The 15,400-nt window shown below is 45.0% G+C and overlaps 1 protein-coding gene across 9 annotated transcripts in view; it reads right to left on the bottom strand.

The window, feature by feature from the left end:
* Positions 1–2,270: 2,270 nt before the first annotated feature.
* EPN1 (epsin 1) overlaps positions 2,271–15,400 on the bottom strand; it is a 65,629-nt gene continuing 52,499 nt past the window's right edge. For 6 of the 9 annotated variants that reach the window (XM_044282374.1, XM_044282373.1, XM_044282378.1 and 3 more), the window contains 6 exons: positions 13,659–13,745; positions 11,255–11,546; positions 11,009–11,164; positions 9,524–9,625; positions 5,679–5,912; positions 2,271–3,574 (listed from right to left, as the gene is read on the bottom strand). In XM_044282374.1, the coding sequence (XP_044138309.1) occupies positions 3,192–3,574; positions 5,679–5,912; positions 9,524–9,625; positions 11,009–11,164; positions 11,255–11,546; positions 13,659–13,745 (1,254 nt within the window). In that variant the 3' untranslated portion in view covers positions 2,271–3,191. The remainder of the gene's footprint in view (positions 3,575–5,678; positions 5,913–9,523; positions 9,626–11,008; positions 11,165–11,254; positions 11,547–13,658; positions 13,746–15,400) is intronic. The other 3 variants (XM_044282380.1, XM_044282381.1, XM_044282382.1) reach the window with 1 other exon arrangement.

The following is a 15,400-nucleotide window of genomic DNA, read 5'->3' as shown; positions in this document are numbered from 1 at the left end:
GAAAGGTCAGCATACAATTTGACTGACTGATAGGAGGCCGGTAGGACCTCCATTTTTTTTTTTTAGGCGTGGGATAGGATTCCTTCTATGGTGTGGTAGAAGTGGATTCTAGCCAGTACATCCCTCAGGACTTCTTCAGACAGGTGTTTCAGCTTAGCTATCCTGTGGGCTCTATCTATGATGATATCTTGAGATTATTGTGAAAAGACAAAAACTCCTCCATCTCAAATTCTACATGTTGTACTCAGTTCCCCAGCTCTGCGATGGAGGATTGGATCGGCACAATTAGTTGGGATAACTGCGCTGTCATAGATTATTGAAAGATATGCTGCCTAATGCTGGTTTGTCAGTTGCAGGGTACTGTTTCAGAACCTCTGTCAACGTGAAGGTGTCTATTTGAATGGTGTGCGAGTCGGCGCCATTTCCCACCTTGGGAGACTCCTGGGCCCCGCTCCTGGCCAAAGAAGAAGTCATCCAGCTTCCCTTGTGGTTTCAGACTTCTTTTCCCTCTGGTAATCATGAGGGTGAGTTGGTAGCACTGGCAGTGCCTTTTGCGTTTGTACAGCAATGTTTGAAGGGGTCTTGCAGGTCTGGAACGCTTTACATGAGCAGGAGCTCTAAAGCCGGCTGCCATGTCCCTTGGCTGCTCAGCCACAACAACACCCCCCCCCCCCCCCTCCAGGCTGAATATTTTTAATAAAGACCAATTGAAAAAATTATTTTTAGCCCAAAATGAGTAAAATGCAATTATAAAAATAATTGCCCTTGAAGGACTACTTTGAAACAGCCTTTTAGTAATGGCAATTACATGGTCATTTTTTAGAACCAAGGTCTATGGAGCTATATGCATGGCCATTGTTAAAATGGCCAGTGAATAGCGGCCGTCAAAAAAAAAAAAAAAAAAAAAAAAGGACATTTCCTATTTTTGGCTGTTTTCACTGGCTAATTGAAATCGATGAGCTAGTTTATAACAGCCGTATGGACTGGAGTGCACAAAAACGGGTTAAATTGCCTTTCAGGGGTTAATAAAAAAATAAATAAAAAAATCATCCACTTGAATGTGGTGACACTTGCTCTGCACCTCCAGTACAGAGCGAGTGTCAGTGCATTTAAGTGGATGCGGTATTCCTCCCCCCGTACCCAAAATAATTGGTGCCATTATGGGGGACCTTATTTATACAGGGGCATTTTTATATACTAGGGATACACTATTGGCGGGATTTTTATACAGGGTGGCACTATTGGTGTGGGGTATTTTATATACAACGGGTGCTGTGAGGGGCATTTTATATAAAGGAGGCCCTGTGGGGGGACCTTATACATACTGGAGCTACCATTGGGGTCATACAGTGGGGTCATTATAGATACAGGGGACACTGTAGTAGTCTACTGAGGGCACTGCAGCGGTTGGGATGCAGAATGGCCATGAAAAATTAAAGGGGTTATCCCTTCTTAGACAATAGGGGCATATCGCTAGGATATGCACCCATTGTCTGATAGGTATGGGTACCACCTCTGGACCCGCACCTACAAGGAGAACGGAGCCGGGGAGAGTTGTGGCTGGATAACCCCTTTAACAGCGAGTCCATTTTTAATGGCCTTTTGAACGTAGCCTAAAAGTTTTTGATCGGTGGGGGTCTGAGCGATGATAAACCCCCCCCCCCCCCCACTGATCTCTAGAATGAAGAGAAATAAGTGGTCGCATTCTCTCTCTGCAGCAGACAGGCCCCCAGACTTTACTGAATCTGTCTTGCTTCCGCAGAAAAAAAGTGCGCTGCTCTCTCCTCATTCTAGAGATCAGTGGGGGTCTCCAGACTCAGCCCCCCCCCCACCGATCAAAACTTTTGCTATGTCGCTAAGACACATCAAAAGTTTTCTGAAAACTCAAGTCACCGTATAAGTGCGATATATGAAATCGTGCAAGTATCAACATTCAATGACGCCGCAATTTAGACGACCAGAGGCGGAGTTTAATAAATGAAAGACATTCCGACTCACTTATGAACATCTGGTTTTCCCTTCTGGAATGAAAATCACAAATCAGATCACTGAGAGAAAATGTACACATAAAAAAGGCTATTAAGGTAATACATTATACTTTCATACAAGACAAAACTTTAAAGCCATCATATTCAAGACATCTTGGACTGTAAAAGCATATAAAAAAATAAAAAGGAAAAGCTGAAGACCTTTCCCAGATTTGCTTTATTTGACCTCTTGTCTTCTTGTGTGAAAATCTCATATGGAATAGGAGTCGATGGACAGCAGCACACAGAGCAAACCCATCAGTTTATTAAGTGGTTATCAAACAAATCAACATCACAGATTTGATTTGTAATGGTAATAGGAAAGAAATGGACTAAACTCAAGGGTTAAAAATCCACTGAATCGGCATTCATGAATTCATTCTAATAAATAGGAAATGTCCTGCTATTATGGCAATACAACCGAGAAGTCCCCCAGTCGTCCCCTGCTCGACAGAAATCTGAAAAAGGCTTTAGTCCTTTAGTGTTATATCGACGTAGGGCGAGATCCTAATGTGGCCCCCAATCACGCGGAAATGCTCGGGGCGATGTGCTGTATTTACAGGTAGAACCGCCGACATGTCATTTCTAGGGGAGGTGAAGGGAACGATGGGTAGAACTGAAGTCAAAGGGGGGGAGGGGAGGCAGGAACCGGAGGTAAAATCGTGTAGGCAAATCACTCATTTCATACGGCGAGGGGGAACCCAAAAATGTTAAAAGCAAGTTTCGCTCGGCTCATGAGTTGGGAGCCCATGGACTGCTACTATGCAGAAGCAAACAAAACGAGCCATACTGTGAAGTGCTGCTAATTAATGCAAAAAAGGATAGGGAGGGGTGGAAATAACATAGTCGGTAACATTCTGGCATTAACACTACTGATTATCAATTATCCTGCAGAAAACAATATTAATCTATAGTCTTCGACCTAAACACCTTTACCTGGACTGCGGAGGAGGGGGGCAAAAATACTATTTCTTGGTAATTCAGAGGCACAGTGAAAAGGAAGCAGAGCCCAAAAAGTCAGTGGCACTGCTAATACAGGGTTGCCACAAAAGATGTAAGATACAGGGACATTCTGTGGTAGTAGCAAGATAACGCCATTTTCGACCCATCACCCCCGTCATCACCATTACAAACTCAATGATTCCTCCCCCCCCCCCCAGCCGGTTATAATAGGAAAGGGTTGGTGGTACTAGTCACAGCTTGTGCTGATAGATTTGGGACCAGTGGTTGCGTCACCAACTGCTGCGGTGGCATCATGGCAGGCAAGCTCATGGGAGGAACACCTGGAGGCACTGCAGCAACTGGAAGGCCACCCACAGGCTGCATCCCAACCATGGCGGGCACGCCGGCTAGAGGAATTCCTGGGGCCATAGGGGACACAGACACCATGGGTGGCACCGCACTGAATGGAACCGCTGCAGGGGTTGGTCCGGCGGGTGTGACTTGCTGTCCCATTGACATCACAGGACTGGAACGCAGTTGATTCAACGTAAGAGATGATTGTTGGTTGGGCTGGAATGGATTTGTCGCTGTCGAACTGGTTGCTCCTAAGAGAAATCAGATTGAAGATATTAACAGGCGTGTAAATATGGTAAGGGGTTGCTTTTCACATAGGATAGGTCCTCAGTATTAGATCTGTGGGGGTGTCTGACTTCTAGTACCCAAGCCAATCAACTGATTGAAAGGGGTTCAGCATTCCAGTTAGCGCCATCACCCCGTCATTATTCACCAGGCACAACTCTGTACGGTTTGTAGCAGCTGCCCCTGATATTACAACCACACCGATGGATCGCACCCCCTTCGATCAGCAGGGGTGAGGTGGACATTTACAATTATGATAGCGAGTCATTTTCATTTTTCAAGGGCAGTATTAGCTATAAAAGCTGGGCTTTGATTAGTTGCTATGCCTGGTAATGTTGACCCTGCTTATTAAAATGATACCTGTCTTGTGAAAATTGGTCGCAGCGTTCCGGAGAAGAGATACTTTTATCTTTTATATGAATCAGGGTGTCAGTGCCCCAAGGGGCGTGGTCAGCACAGAAGAGCTAAAGAGCTGAGACACTAGGCCACGCCTCTCGGTGCACTGAAGCACTCACTCACATAAAGAATGAAGTATTTTTTTCTTGGGAACGCAGCAAACCATTTTCACAAGACAGGTATCATTTTAAATCAGCAGGATCCACTGTGCCTGGTTTAATAGGGTTGATTCTACTGACAGGTACTCTTTAAAGGGCTCGCCCACCTGTGAATCACTGATGTATAATCTAGATATGTTTAATAACTATAAATATACTGTTTACTGAGCTTTTATTCATCTAGATTAGCAGCTTATATGATCGTCCAGAGCTGCATTCACAACTCTGCTGGTTGTCAGTGGAAACTCTTGACACGTCCACAAAAGTTTATAATGGAGGGAGGCACAGTTAGTACAGCTCATACCTGTGAATGCAGCTCTGGGAAAGAATACAGCCTGTGACTTAGGAGCCATATGGCTTAATAAGAAATATACAAAAGGTGCCCAGCATTTTAAGAAGATTCACTATACGTAAACCGTAAATGGTGTTCATTTGTTTTAAAGGCTGTGGACATCTTCGGGACATTTTGTTAGGACTGCATTTTACTCATTTGGGCTTAAAATAATTTTTTCCAATTGGACTTTATTAAAAATGTTCAGCCGTTTCTGAAACAGCAGGGTTAAAAATCTCTTTGCAAGCTTTGTGTTTTCTTTGCATCCCATCAGCTGACAGTTCATGTGTTAAGTCTCATTCGCACGTCAGTGTTTCGGTCAGTGTTTTCCATTAGCGATTGTGAGCCAAAACCAGAGATAAGAGCTACACATATCCATCAGCTGAGTTCTGTTGCATTGTGTTTGTTTTTGCGCTTTCAGACATGGCAACTTGCACCTGCGCACTGGGATGTGCTGACTGACCCCCACTTATTTCTTTGCAGTCTACATTGGAGGTGTGGATGACCCCATTGGTCACGCACTCCTGGCTAGCCTGCCTGCTCCATAGGCCGATTTTAATTAGTGGAAGTATAAAGCTATAGCCTGCTCTCCCTGCATTTAATGGAGGCCATCTGGCACCAGGAGACGTAAAATACCTCTGTGGGCTCAGCATGCATGTGGAACCCGAATTCCCTGAATTTAATGGAGGCCAGTATGGCACCAGCGGAGGTAGTATTTAGTCTAGGTTCCTGTCCTTAAGAGATCGCCTTGCCGTTGGTGGACAGGCACAAATAATTTTGTACAAAATGTATTTGCCAAGAATCTCACATTTATAACGTAGTATTAGTACATTTTCTATAGTGAGTATGACAATTGTATTTACTTCATTTGTGTTTGCAGAGTGCTGTTGAATTGTGTTTGTTTTAGCTAATGATTTTTAGCCCAAAATGAGTAAAATGCAACCATAAAAAAAAAAATTTACACTGAAGGTTCCAATTCCAGAGGAGCTATGGGACTAACCGAGCCAGGTGAGGTTATCTATTATCGCCACAAGTCCCACTGACTTTGCATGGAGCAGCAGTCACACATGCGCCGTGCCAGTCTATGGGCTTGGAAACAATTCTAGTGAGTGGTGGGGGTTCCAGCAGTAATGTGTGAACATCAGTCTAGTTGTTTTATGGCGGGCTTATTTAATTATCGCTCACCTGTCACTAGGAAGGGGTTTGAGGTTTTTATGTTTTGTAGGGTGGGTTTTGAAATGAGAGAGTCCAAATCTACCAGGGCAGCATTAGGCCCCAGGAACGACTCGGGCGTTTTCCTTGTAGGCTTGGAGCTTTCAGAGAGTGAACCACTCATGACCGCCATGTCAAAGGCATCCGGACTCCTCGATCCAAGAGAGCGAGACATGGGAATTTCCCCGGCTAGAAGATCCAGCTCACCTGCAGCGAAAACAAACTGAAATAAGGAAAGAACGCCCAGAATTATATATTGATGACAAAAATGTGGCATCAGGATGATCAGCCAGCCATGAAGTAGAGCATGAGAGAGCAGAAAAGAAAACCGCAACCGAAGTTTAATTTCATTTAATTTCTGTTACATCCCGAATTTTCTGTGACAGAAGCAGATGTGAACTTAGTCCTAATGGTCTGCAAGCTGTCAGCGAGTTGTTAAAGGGCATCTGTCAGCAGTTTTGTCCCTATGACACTGGCTAACCTGTTACATGTGCACTTGGCAGCTGAAGGCATCTGTGTTGGTCCCATGGTCATATGTGCCCACATTGCTGAGAAAAATTATGTTTTTTTTTATGGAAATGAGCCTCTAGGAGCAACGGGGGCATTGTCATTACACCTAGAGGCTCTGCTCTCTCTGCAACTGCCGCACCCTCTGCACTTTGATTGACGGGATTGAAAGGGTATTCTGGTGATTTCACATATGAAGCGAGTGGCTGGTCGGACATGTGCATTGCCACTCCCTTCATCTCTATGAGACCTGCTGGAAATAGGCAAATGCTGTACTGTGCTCTCTCTGGCAGTATCACAGAGATGAACTAGGGGGCAGCAGTGAGCACGCTCAACCTGACACTCCATACAAGGCCACCATTATCGTGATCAGTGAGTGTCTCAGTGCCAGGACCCTCACCAAATAGTTAATGGGAAATTATCAGAATATGCCATTAAAGCAGTTCTCCAGGAAAAGGATTATACTACCTGCATGCAGTCTAACTCCTAGCAAGTGAATGGGACAACACTGCAAAACCCTTCCCCGTCATTACCAAGTAGACACAGCGGAGTAAGCAATGAAGAGGGCAAGCACCTGATTGGAGAGAGCGCCAAGAGCCAGCCCCTGAGAATAGACCATCAATATCCTGGAAAACTCCTTAAAAGCTGGATTCACACTTAGCGGTAGTGTACCACGCGGCAAAACCAGAGGAACTTTGTGTTTATCATGAAAGATAATGATGAAACAAAATGTACACTTCCCAAAAAATCTTTTGTTTTATATGATGCATTTCAAAATAGGGTAGCTTCACAGGGGCAGTTTTCGCATATTTAAAAAACAAACAAAAAAAACATGCAGATGCTGGCTATGAAAATGTGCTTTTTTTGGTGTGTTTTTTTTTAACCACTTAATGCAAAATAATGTAACTATGCGTCATTGTGTGTTAAGGAAAATATGAAGCGGGCTCACAAGCTAATAGAGCCAAAAGAACCTGAGGAATTTGAGGGGTTAAGGCTCATGCACACAACCGTATTTTGCATCCGTGTCCACACATTGGACCCATTAATTTTTATGGTTCTGCAAAAAACAAAAAAAAAAAAAAAGGGAAAAAAAAAAAAAACACTCAGATGTCCATATGCCTGTTCCACAATTTATAGAACATATCCTATTCATGTCCATTTTGTGGACAAGAATATATATCCCTTTCTATTGACGGGAGTGAGAAAAATGCGGACTGCACATGGAAGGTGTCCTTATTTTGTGGATCCGTGGTTTCTGGACCAAATTACGGAGTTCCCTAGACAGAGGTATGTGGTAAAATTGCAGGGTTCCAATCACTTGCAGCGCCTGGGGCCTTGTGAAGTCTCTCAGGCCTGCCATAGTAAGCTGCCTGTGGCAGGGCTTAATAGTAGGCCTGTAAAGGTCCCATAGACTGCAACAGAATTCTACTACAGTCTTTGGTACATCTAAAGATCGCAAAGTCAAGTCCCTTAAAAGGACAAAAAATGACAGTTAAAAAAAAAAATGTACATATGTATACATATATAAAAAATTCTAATATCAAACTACCACTGTAACTTCTAGACAGAGTTTCTAAAGGGCGGGGACGGTAGTCATTGGCTGCTTCACGATAAGTGTCCATATACAAGTAAAACATTATAAAAGTACATATGAGGTGGACATAGTGCACCTAATTTGCCAAGGATGTCATTTATTCTTGGACTGAATCTGGCTAGAGGTCAATTCTAGTAACAAACTGGTGTAAAAGCTGGCCATAGAGGCATTAAAGGGGGGTTATTCAACAAAGTCACACGCGACTGCGTGAATAACTTACTTCGGCTCATCAGAGCCCATACATTCTAATACTGTACGGAGACTAATCTCCGTACAGTACTATTCTGAAGCTTTAAACGAAGCGACTTCGGATTAAGCATCCCAAGCTCGCTTCGTTCAACTCTTCAGATGACCTATCCTCTGAATAGGTCATCAGTATCTAAAATCAGTGGAGGTCCGACACCCGGGACGCCCTCCAAATCAGCTGTTTGAGAAGGCAGAGGCGCTCACAGTAGCTCCACAGCCTTCTCTCCGCTTTTCCTAGGCCATGTGGCGTCAAGTTCATCGGTCACATGACCTAGGCGCAGCTCAGCCCCATTGAAGTGAATAGGACTAAGCTGCGATACAAAGCCACTGCCATAGCCACTATAAAATGTACGGTGCTGTGTTTGGTGACCTGAGAGAACACCACAGCGCTACTGCGAGCACCGGTGCCTTCCCAAAGAACGGATCAGTGGGGGTCCAGAGTGTCGGATCCCTACCGATCAGATACTGATGAGGATAAGCCATCAGTATAAAACGGCTTTAAACTTAACCTTAGAAATCTCACTTGCTCCCTGGCTCTTTTCAGTAGACTGCTGGTCTCTGTCTGTCGACTTTTGCACAGATGGGGTCACGTGCACTGCCGAGGCCAGTCATAGGTTGCACATGACTCCATCCATGAGGAAGTTGACAGACAAGAACAGGACGTCTAGTGAAAAAAGCCAGGAAGCAGAAACAGTGTGGCTGGAGGCAGACAAGTATGGATTTTCCAGAGGTACCGCTGGCTGGGGGAAAAATTTAAGGGCTTGGCCACTTTCTGGCTTCTGTTGACAAAGTGCATGCAAGATGACTATATAGCACTTTCTCATATAGCCTCCGTTGATATTCTGTGCCGTTTGCTATATTTCATAATCTAGGTTTGTCCCATTGTTGGCAAACCTTCTGTGCCGTCTGCCTAGAGGTCCTGTCCATAAGATGGCAGCTGATGGAGGATCATTACACCAGACACACTACTCTCATCAAACACACTACTCCTGCACTAAACCACCAACAGTCCCACATATATGGCTGGGGGCGGCCGACCACATATATGCCTGGGTGCTGATTAGAGGCATGGAGGACTGATGAGGCATGGGGGGTCTGATCTGAGGTCTTATTGGGGTCTTATTAACATTGGGGGTCTGACCTGAGGTTTAATGAAAAATATTTTTTCTTATTGTCCCCCTCTAAAACCTAGGTGCATCTTATAGGGCGAAAAATACGGTATTTCAGCACAAAGCATAGCATCTATGGACAGCTCTACAAGTACAAAAATCATCAAATGCATGTCACATCTGTTTTACTACTTTGCAAAGAAAAAAAATATATAATTTTCAAAGTCAATAAAATTTTGAAGAAAACTATTAGTACTGAGACACATAGAACAGCAACGCATACAAAAGACACCGAAAGCGAAAAGCCGAGGGCAGATGGATTCACAGTAAGCAAGCAGGCAGGAAAGAGAGCACTTCCAAACCTGTGCTGCTTCCTGAATGGGGAAGGGATGTCCTCAGGTTGTCAAAATCGGAAAACTCATCTTTATCTGCAGAACTGATGAACTGGTCAAAGGTGGTACTGGCTAAGGAGGCAGGTGGAGCGGACAGAGACGGGCACATACACAAAGACAAACAGGTTAAAAACAAAACAAGTCCAACACATGACAGGTAAAGCTGTGTTCACATCCGCCAGGAGCCTCCGCTGATGGGAAGAACAGCGCGGCATGAGGTGCGATCCTTTCTGTGTAAACGATGGACGCCACTGTAAGTCGGTGGGGTCCTTTGGGAGCCACTGCGCGTCTATCGTGTGGCGGATCTGGCAAGCCATCATTTTTGTTTTTTTGCTCCCATCACGGAACAAAAAAGCAGAAATGACGATGCGAATGTGAAATCAGCCTAAAATAATGAAGCACTGTTAAAAGAATGACTGATTGGCAGAAAGTAGACTAATGCAAATGCTGCAGCAAACAAAGGAATAAAAAACATGGCAGATAAAGTAAGCTAATCAAGTAAATATAATATTACAATTTATATGTGCTGCTAGATTTCTGGAGGGGAGCGTGTGGGAAGGATTTTGGTGACCACCTCATAGGGTTAGCTGCCTTCCTCTGGATTAACACAGTAGGGCCATAGATTGGAGTTTATAGAGCTGTGTCTTTTTCAGCTTTATTGACTATGTAACCCAATATATGATCAGTGTGGACACCCAACTACGTACTCTCATGGGCTAGTTGCAGAATAATACAGCAGAGGAAAAGCCATAGGCAGCATGCAGGCTGTAAAACGGTGGTCGGCATTCTGCAGACTGATGAGCCAGGAAATGGTGGGGAACATGATTAAGCCAAAGATCTTCTGCTTGATAATCAGGACTGATGCTTCTCACAATGGAAATAATCCTGATAACACGGGTACATTAAAGAGGTTGTGCACATTTGCTGGGGAGGGGGTGGCAAACCCCCCCACCCCCACCTGGACAGACCTGAGAAGGGAAGTATACTTGCCTGCTTCCAATCTCAGGTCACTGGATGTACACCTCTGATTTCAGGTAACCTGCTCCCCTTGCATAATGTCAAATGGTCAAGTGATGCAAGGGAAGCAGGTCAACACTGCGGCCCGAGCGGAGCAGCGGAAGCCAGACAGAGCTAGAGCCAGCGTCAGGAAGCAGGTAAGTGTGCGACCCTTCACAGGTCTGCCCACACCGCGCCCCTGAAACATGCACAAGTCAATGCAGCACTCAAGAACTGAACAGTGACAGCTGCCACATAATGGACACCCGTCTAGTCATCCACCACCTGAAAGCGGCTGCACTACTGCAAGATGCTGAGGTCTAATGGTTTTTGTCAGTTGTAGTGCAGACATGGAGACCTTGCGGGTGGAACCCCCACTGATCACACATTGATCGCTGATCCAAAGGATCTTGACCTTTCACTACAAGAAAAGGGAATAATGAGCACAGGAACACCTACCCATTGTCCCATTTGTACTTGGTCTAGAAGGAGACCCTCCCCAAGGATCGGAAAAAGTTGCTGCCGGAGCCCAAGGGTCTGCCTTTTGCTTAGCTGCCACAGAGGGACTTGAAGACCAAGGGTCAGTGCTCTGGGCGGCAACAGTAGTCGCTGCACCTAAAAAAAAAATAAAAAAAAAATACCGATATCTTAATAATTGACTGGATATTGTCATTGTTTTTTTGTAATGCTCAAATTTCAGCTCACCTCCTACATTCCACGGGTCAGGCACAGACTTGGCATCCCCTGAAGAAGCTGCTGGGGTCCCCGCCCAGGGGTCGGTGGGAGCACTGTTTGTCTGGACACCAGCACCCCATGGGTCAGTACTTGCTCCTGTAGCTACCGGAGGCCCTCCCCAGGGATCAGACACGGCAGACACTGCTGAAGTGTTCACAGCTCCGGACCAAGGATCAGCGGAAGGTGCAGATGTAGAGCCCCACGGGTCTGATGTGGGGGCAGCAGGAGAACTGAAGACATCTGCTAAATCCATTAGGGAAGACTAACGGAAAATATAATCGATAATTTACATGAGTAATTAGCAGAAAGCAAAAAATACACTGGCTATCAATAGGTGGCCTAATAATGTCTCATCTCTGTCAAACACCTTAAGCCTGTATTAGGCTACTTTCACACTAGTGTATTAACTGGATCCGGCAGGGCTCAGCAAAAACACTTCAGTTACTGATAATACAACCATCTGCCTCCGTTATGAACGGATCCGGTTGTATTATCTTTAACATAGCCAAGCAAGACGGATCTGTCATGAACTCCACCGAAAGTCAATGGAGGACGGATCCATTTTCTATTGTGGCAGAGAAAACAGATCCGTCCCCATTGCCTTGCATTGGGGGTCGTGCCGGATCAGTCTTGCTCCACATCCCAGGACGGAAAGCAAAATACATTACTCTACGGTCTGGGAACGCAACTAAACGGAACGGAATTCATTTTGGATTACTCCGTTCTGTTCAGTTTTGTCCCCATTGACAATGAAGGGGGACAAAACTGAAGCATTTTTTTTTTTGGGATTGAGCCCTTATGACAGATCTCAATACTGAATACCAAACTAAAATGCTAGTGTGAAAGTAGCCTCAGACAGGCAGATCAGCAAGCGATTGTTGGGAGGGAAGCGCCCATTCCCAGCAATTGCTTGCTAGCTAGCGGAGGAGACTGCTGCTATTACATGGAGTGATTTCCTCCACAGCATGGGGAGGAGCGATCACTATGCCATTGCTGGTGCCCATATTGTCTAGTGTTTGCCGGCAGCAGATCGCTATTACAGACCAAGATCTGCCGCCAGCAAGTGCTAACCCTTATCGGCCAGTGTCCTACAGCCTTTAGATGCTGTGGTTGCTACTAACCACTCCTTTACAGGGGTTTGTCTGCTTTATTTATATTGATGACCTATAATGCCCGCCGATCAGCTGTTTGAAGAGAAAGCCGCGCTCCATGCCTTTGTTGTTTACCTGCTCGCCCTTGCAACCGCAGCGGTGAGCAGGTGTAATTACAAGTCAGCCTTCCCATTCACTTCTATGGGGCGGCTCCTTCCATTCTTTTTCAGGGTCATGTTGCAGGCACTTGATTAAAAAAAAATATATATATTATTTACCAGAAAACCTCTTTAAGCCTTTCCCGCCACCATTATTGTATCCTGGCCTTGGACCCGTTGTATTTTATCAATGTCTTTTGGTCGGCGAGGTCTCTAGAACTGAACATGGTCTTTTAGATGTGGTCTCACCATCTTCCTCTTCTACTGGTTATACTACTTGCTTTCACTACCGCCTGCTCACCCACACACGAGACTCATTTTGAAGCCGTAAGAAATCAGTTCCTAAATCCTTCTCTTCTGAAGTCCTGGCTCCATTAGGAAAGGATTCGGTAGTATTAGCATTAAGATAGCAACGACGGATCAGTTTTCTATTGTGTCCGGATCTCAATACCGGAAAACATAAACGTTAGTGTGAAAGTAGCCTAACACGGACCTGTCTGTACAATACTCAGACAGAGGGTCCAATGCTCAGGTCCACTGGCTCCCACTGAGAATAACAGTTGGCAGCTTAGAAAGCTATAAAATATAATTTTACTACCATGCTATTGTCTCCTTCAAAAAGATGTAGGCAGAAGGCGAACAGGTCAAACAGGGCCCATTTCAGAGCCCGTTTGAGTCATTAAAGGGAACTTGTCCCTTGGTTTGGGGGCAATGAAACCACCAGCATGCCGATACGCAGCTGGAGTTTAGGCTCCCAAACCGGCCCATAGCAATTTGCTTTGTTTTGCTGAGATGGAGGAGATTGCTATGGGCAGGTTTGGGACCCGAAACTCCAGCCATGCTGGGGGTTCAGTGGCCCCAAACCCCAGTCATAAGTTCAGTGTAAAGAGAATGGATCTACTGAGGGATACTTCTGAATAGAGCGCTGCCTTCTCTTCAAACAGCTGATTGGCGGAGGTGGCGGGAGTTAGCCCCCCACCAATCTGATATTGATAACCTGAGGATAGGTCAGACCAAAAAAAAAAAAAAAAAAAAAAAAAGCAGACAAACCCCTTTAAAAAAAATTGTTTCACAGGGATGGACAACCCCTTTAACATGTTGCCAGAAAGAAGAGACGCGCTTCACCTCTTCCTGCTTAGATGGTGCTTCCTTCCTGCTTTCTTCAATGGCCATTTGAAGCCTGAGGTCATCTCCTCTCCTGATCCGCTCCTCCTAATAAGAAATTTAATTATCAGTACCGGAAGATCATTTATAATCAAAGTCACAAGAACAAGGATAACATGGTGAATGGAAGGAGAATGAAAGCAGGATCAGCTGGTTATGACGGTATAAATCTTTAAAGAAACTCGAGGATGCAGCAATCCTACTAGAAATGAACCAAAATTGAAACCTTGGGATTTCCTGACACAAACCATTTTTTATTTGCAAAAACCTTCAAAAAATATGAAAGTACAGTAGCAAAAGTAGCAATATCAACTCACTACAAAGGCAAAAAGTTTCTCCTGAGCTGTGTTTGGATTTAAAGAGGTTGTGTCATCATGAAAAACACAGGCGCGGTCATCCCTTGTACTCACTTGGGGGGGAGCTGCCACCAGTCATGGATACACTGGGGCACATTTACTTATGCTGGTTTTAGTGTCCCCCTTGCGATGCTGTTAGATTCATCTAATATACGACGAGGCGTGTGCCTGGTCATAAATTAGGCATTTCTGTGGCAGTCCTTGCCCCTGGCATAGTTTTTCACCAACATCCCCGGTCTCAATAGCCCTGCGCTGGCGCTTGATGCGCCCAAGAAATGTAGAGGCACCGGCCTAAACATAACTTAGGTGCATCCACCGTCGGCGCCCAACAGCCTTAAATCTATGGTTGGCGTACATTTAGATCATTTTCTATGCCAAAAACTAGTGTTGAAAATGTTAAAGGAGATGGGCCTACCAGTCCGTCCTCTTCCCATGCCTCCCCCCTTCTTTTTTTGAGATGTGTATGTGGCGTGGAAGAAGTTGCAGATTCGGATGCAAATGACCTTTGTGACCGAATCTGCAACAGATATACGTCAAAAAGTGGCTTATATCTAATCATCAATGACCCTCTATATTTATGGCACTATTAGTGTCAGGGACACCATTTGCTGGGCGGCATGGGCGCAATTATTTTTAGGGCACTGTTTGGCAATAATTATTGAAGGGGGCACTATCATTGTGATGCTAGTATTTTCATGGAGATTATCTATTTCTGCAGTATAGTATTGGGGAGCACAGCAGGCACAGTATTGGGGGTGGTAGGATGGGGTGTTCAGAAGGTGGATGAAAGAAGTCATCATGGCGGTCTGGTCTGAATGGAGAGGACGAAAGAACGTTGACATCACTGGAGGTGACGTATGTGGTGCTGTATTCTCCTGTATGTTTGGCAGTGCAGAATGTCATTTAAAAAGTAACAATCATCCATCATGGGTCCTAATGTGATGTCTGTAATTTCGTCAGATCCGAAGAAACCGCTGACAGAGGCTTAAAACAAGGCCTACAACAGCAGTGTGAGAAGGGCCTGATTCTGTTTAATATTTGTCACTGTTCGCTTCCTTGGGGGTACTCTGTTCGAACTTCTTGTGACTAAGGGGTAAGGGGCTTGAAAAAGTTAAGAATCGCTGGTCTAGTGGATGGAACAGTAACTGCAGTGCTGCTCCTGTTCAAGTGAATGGTAACCAGATCCATCCAATGGACAGAGCTACTCGCGGACAGCTGATTGGGGCAGATGCTGTGTGCCAGACCTCCACGGATTTGATATTGATGACCTGACCTGAGGATAGACCAATAGCAAAACACTGGCAACCCCTTTAACATAAAAAAAAATAAAACTACTTAAACAAAAGA

Source organism: Bufo gargarizans, chromosome 2 (genome assembly GCF_014858855.1).
Source record: "Bufo gargarizans isolate SCDJY-AF-19 chromosome 2, ASM1485885v1, whole genome shotgun sequence".
NCBI lineage: Eukaryota > Metazoa > Chordata > Amphibia > Anura > Bufonidae > Bufo > Bufo gargarizans.
This window is presented reverse-complemented; position numbering and strand designations above follow the sequence as displayed.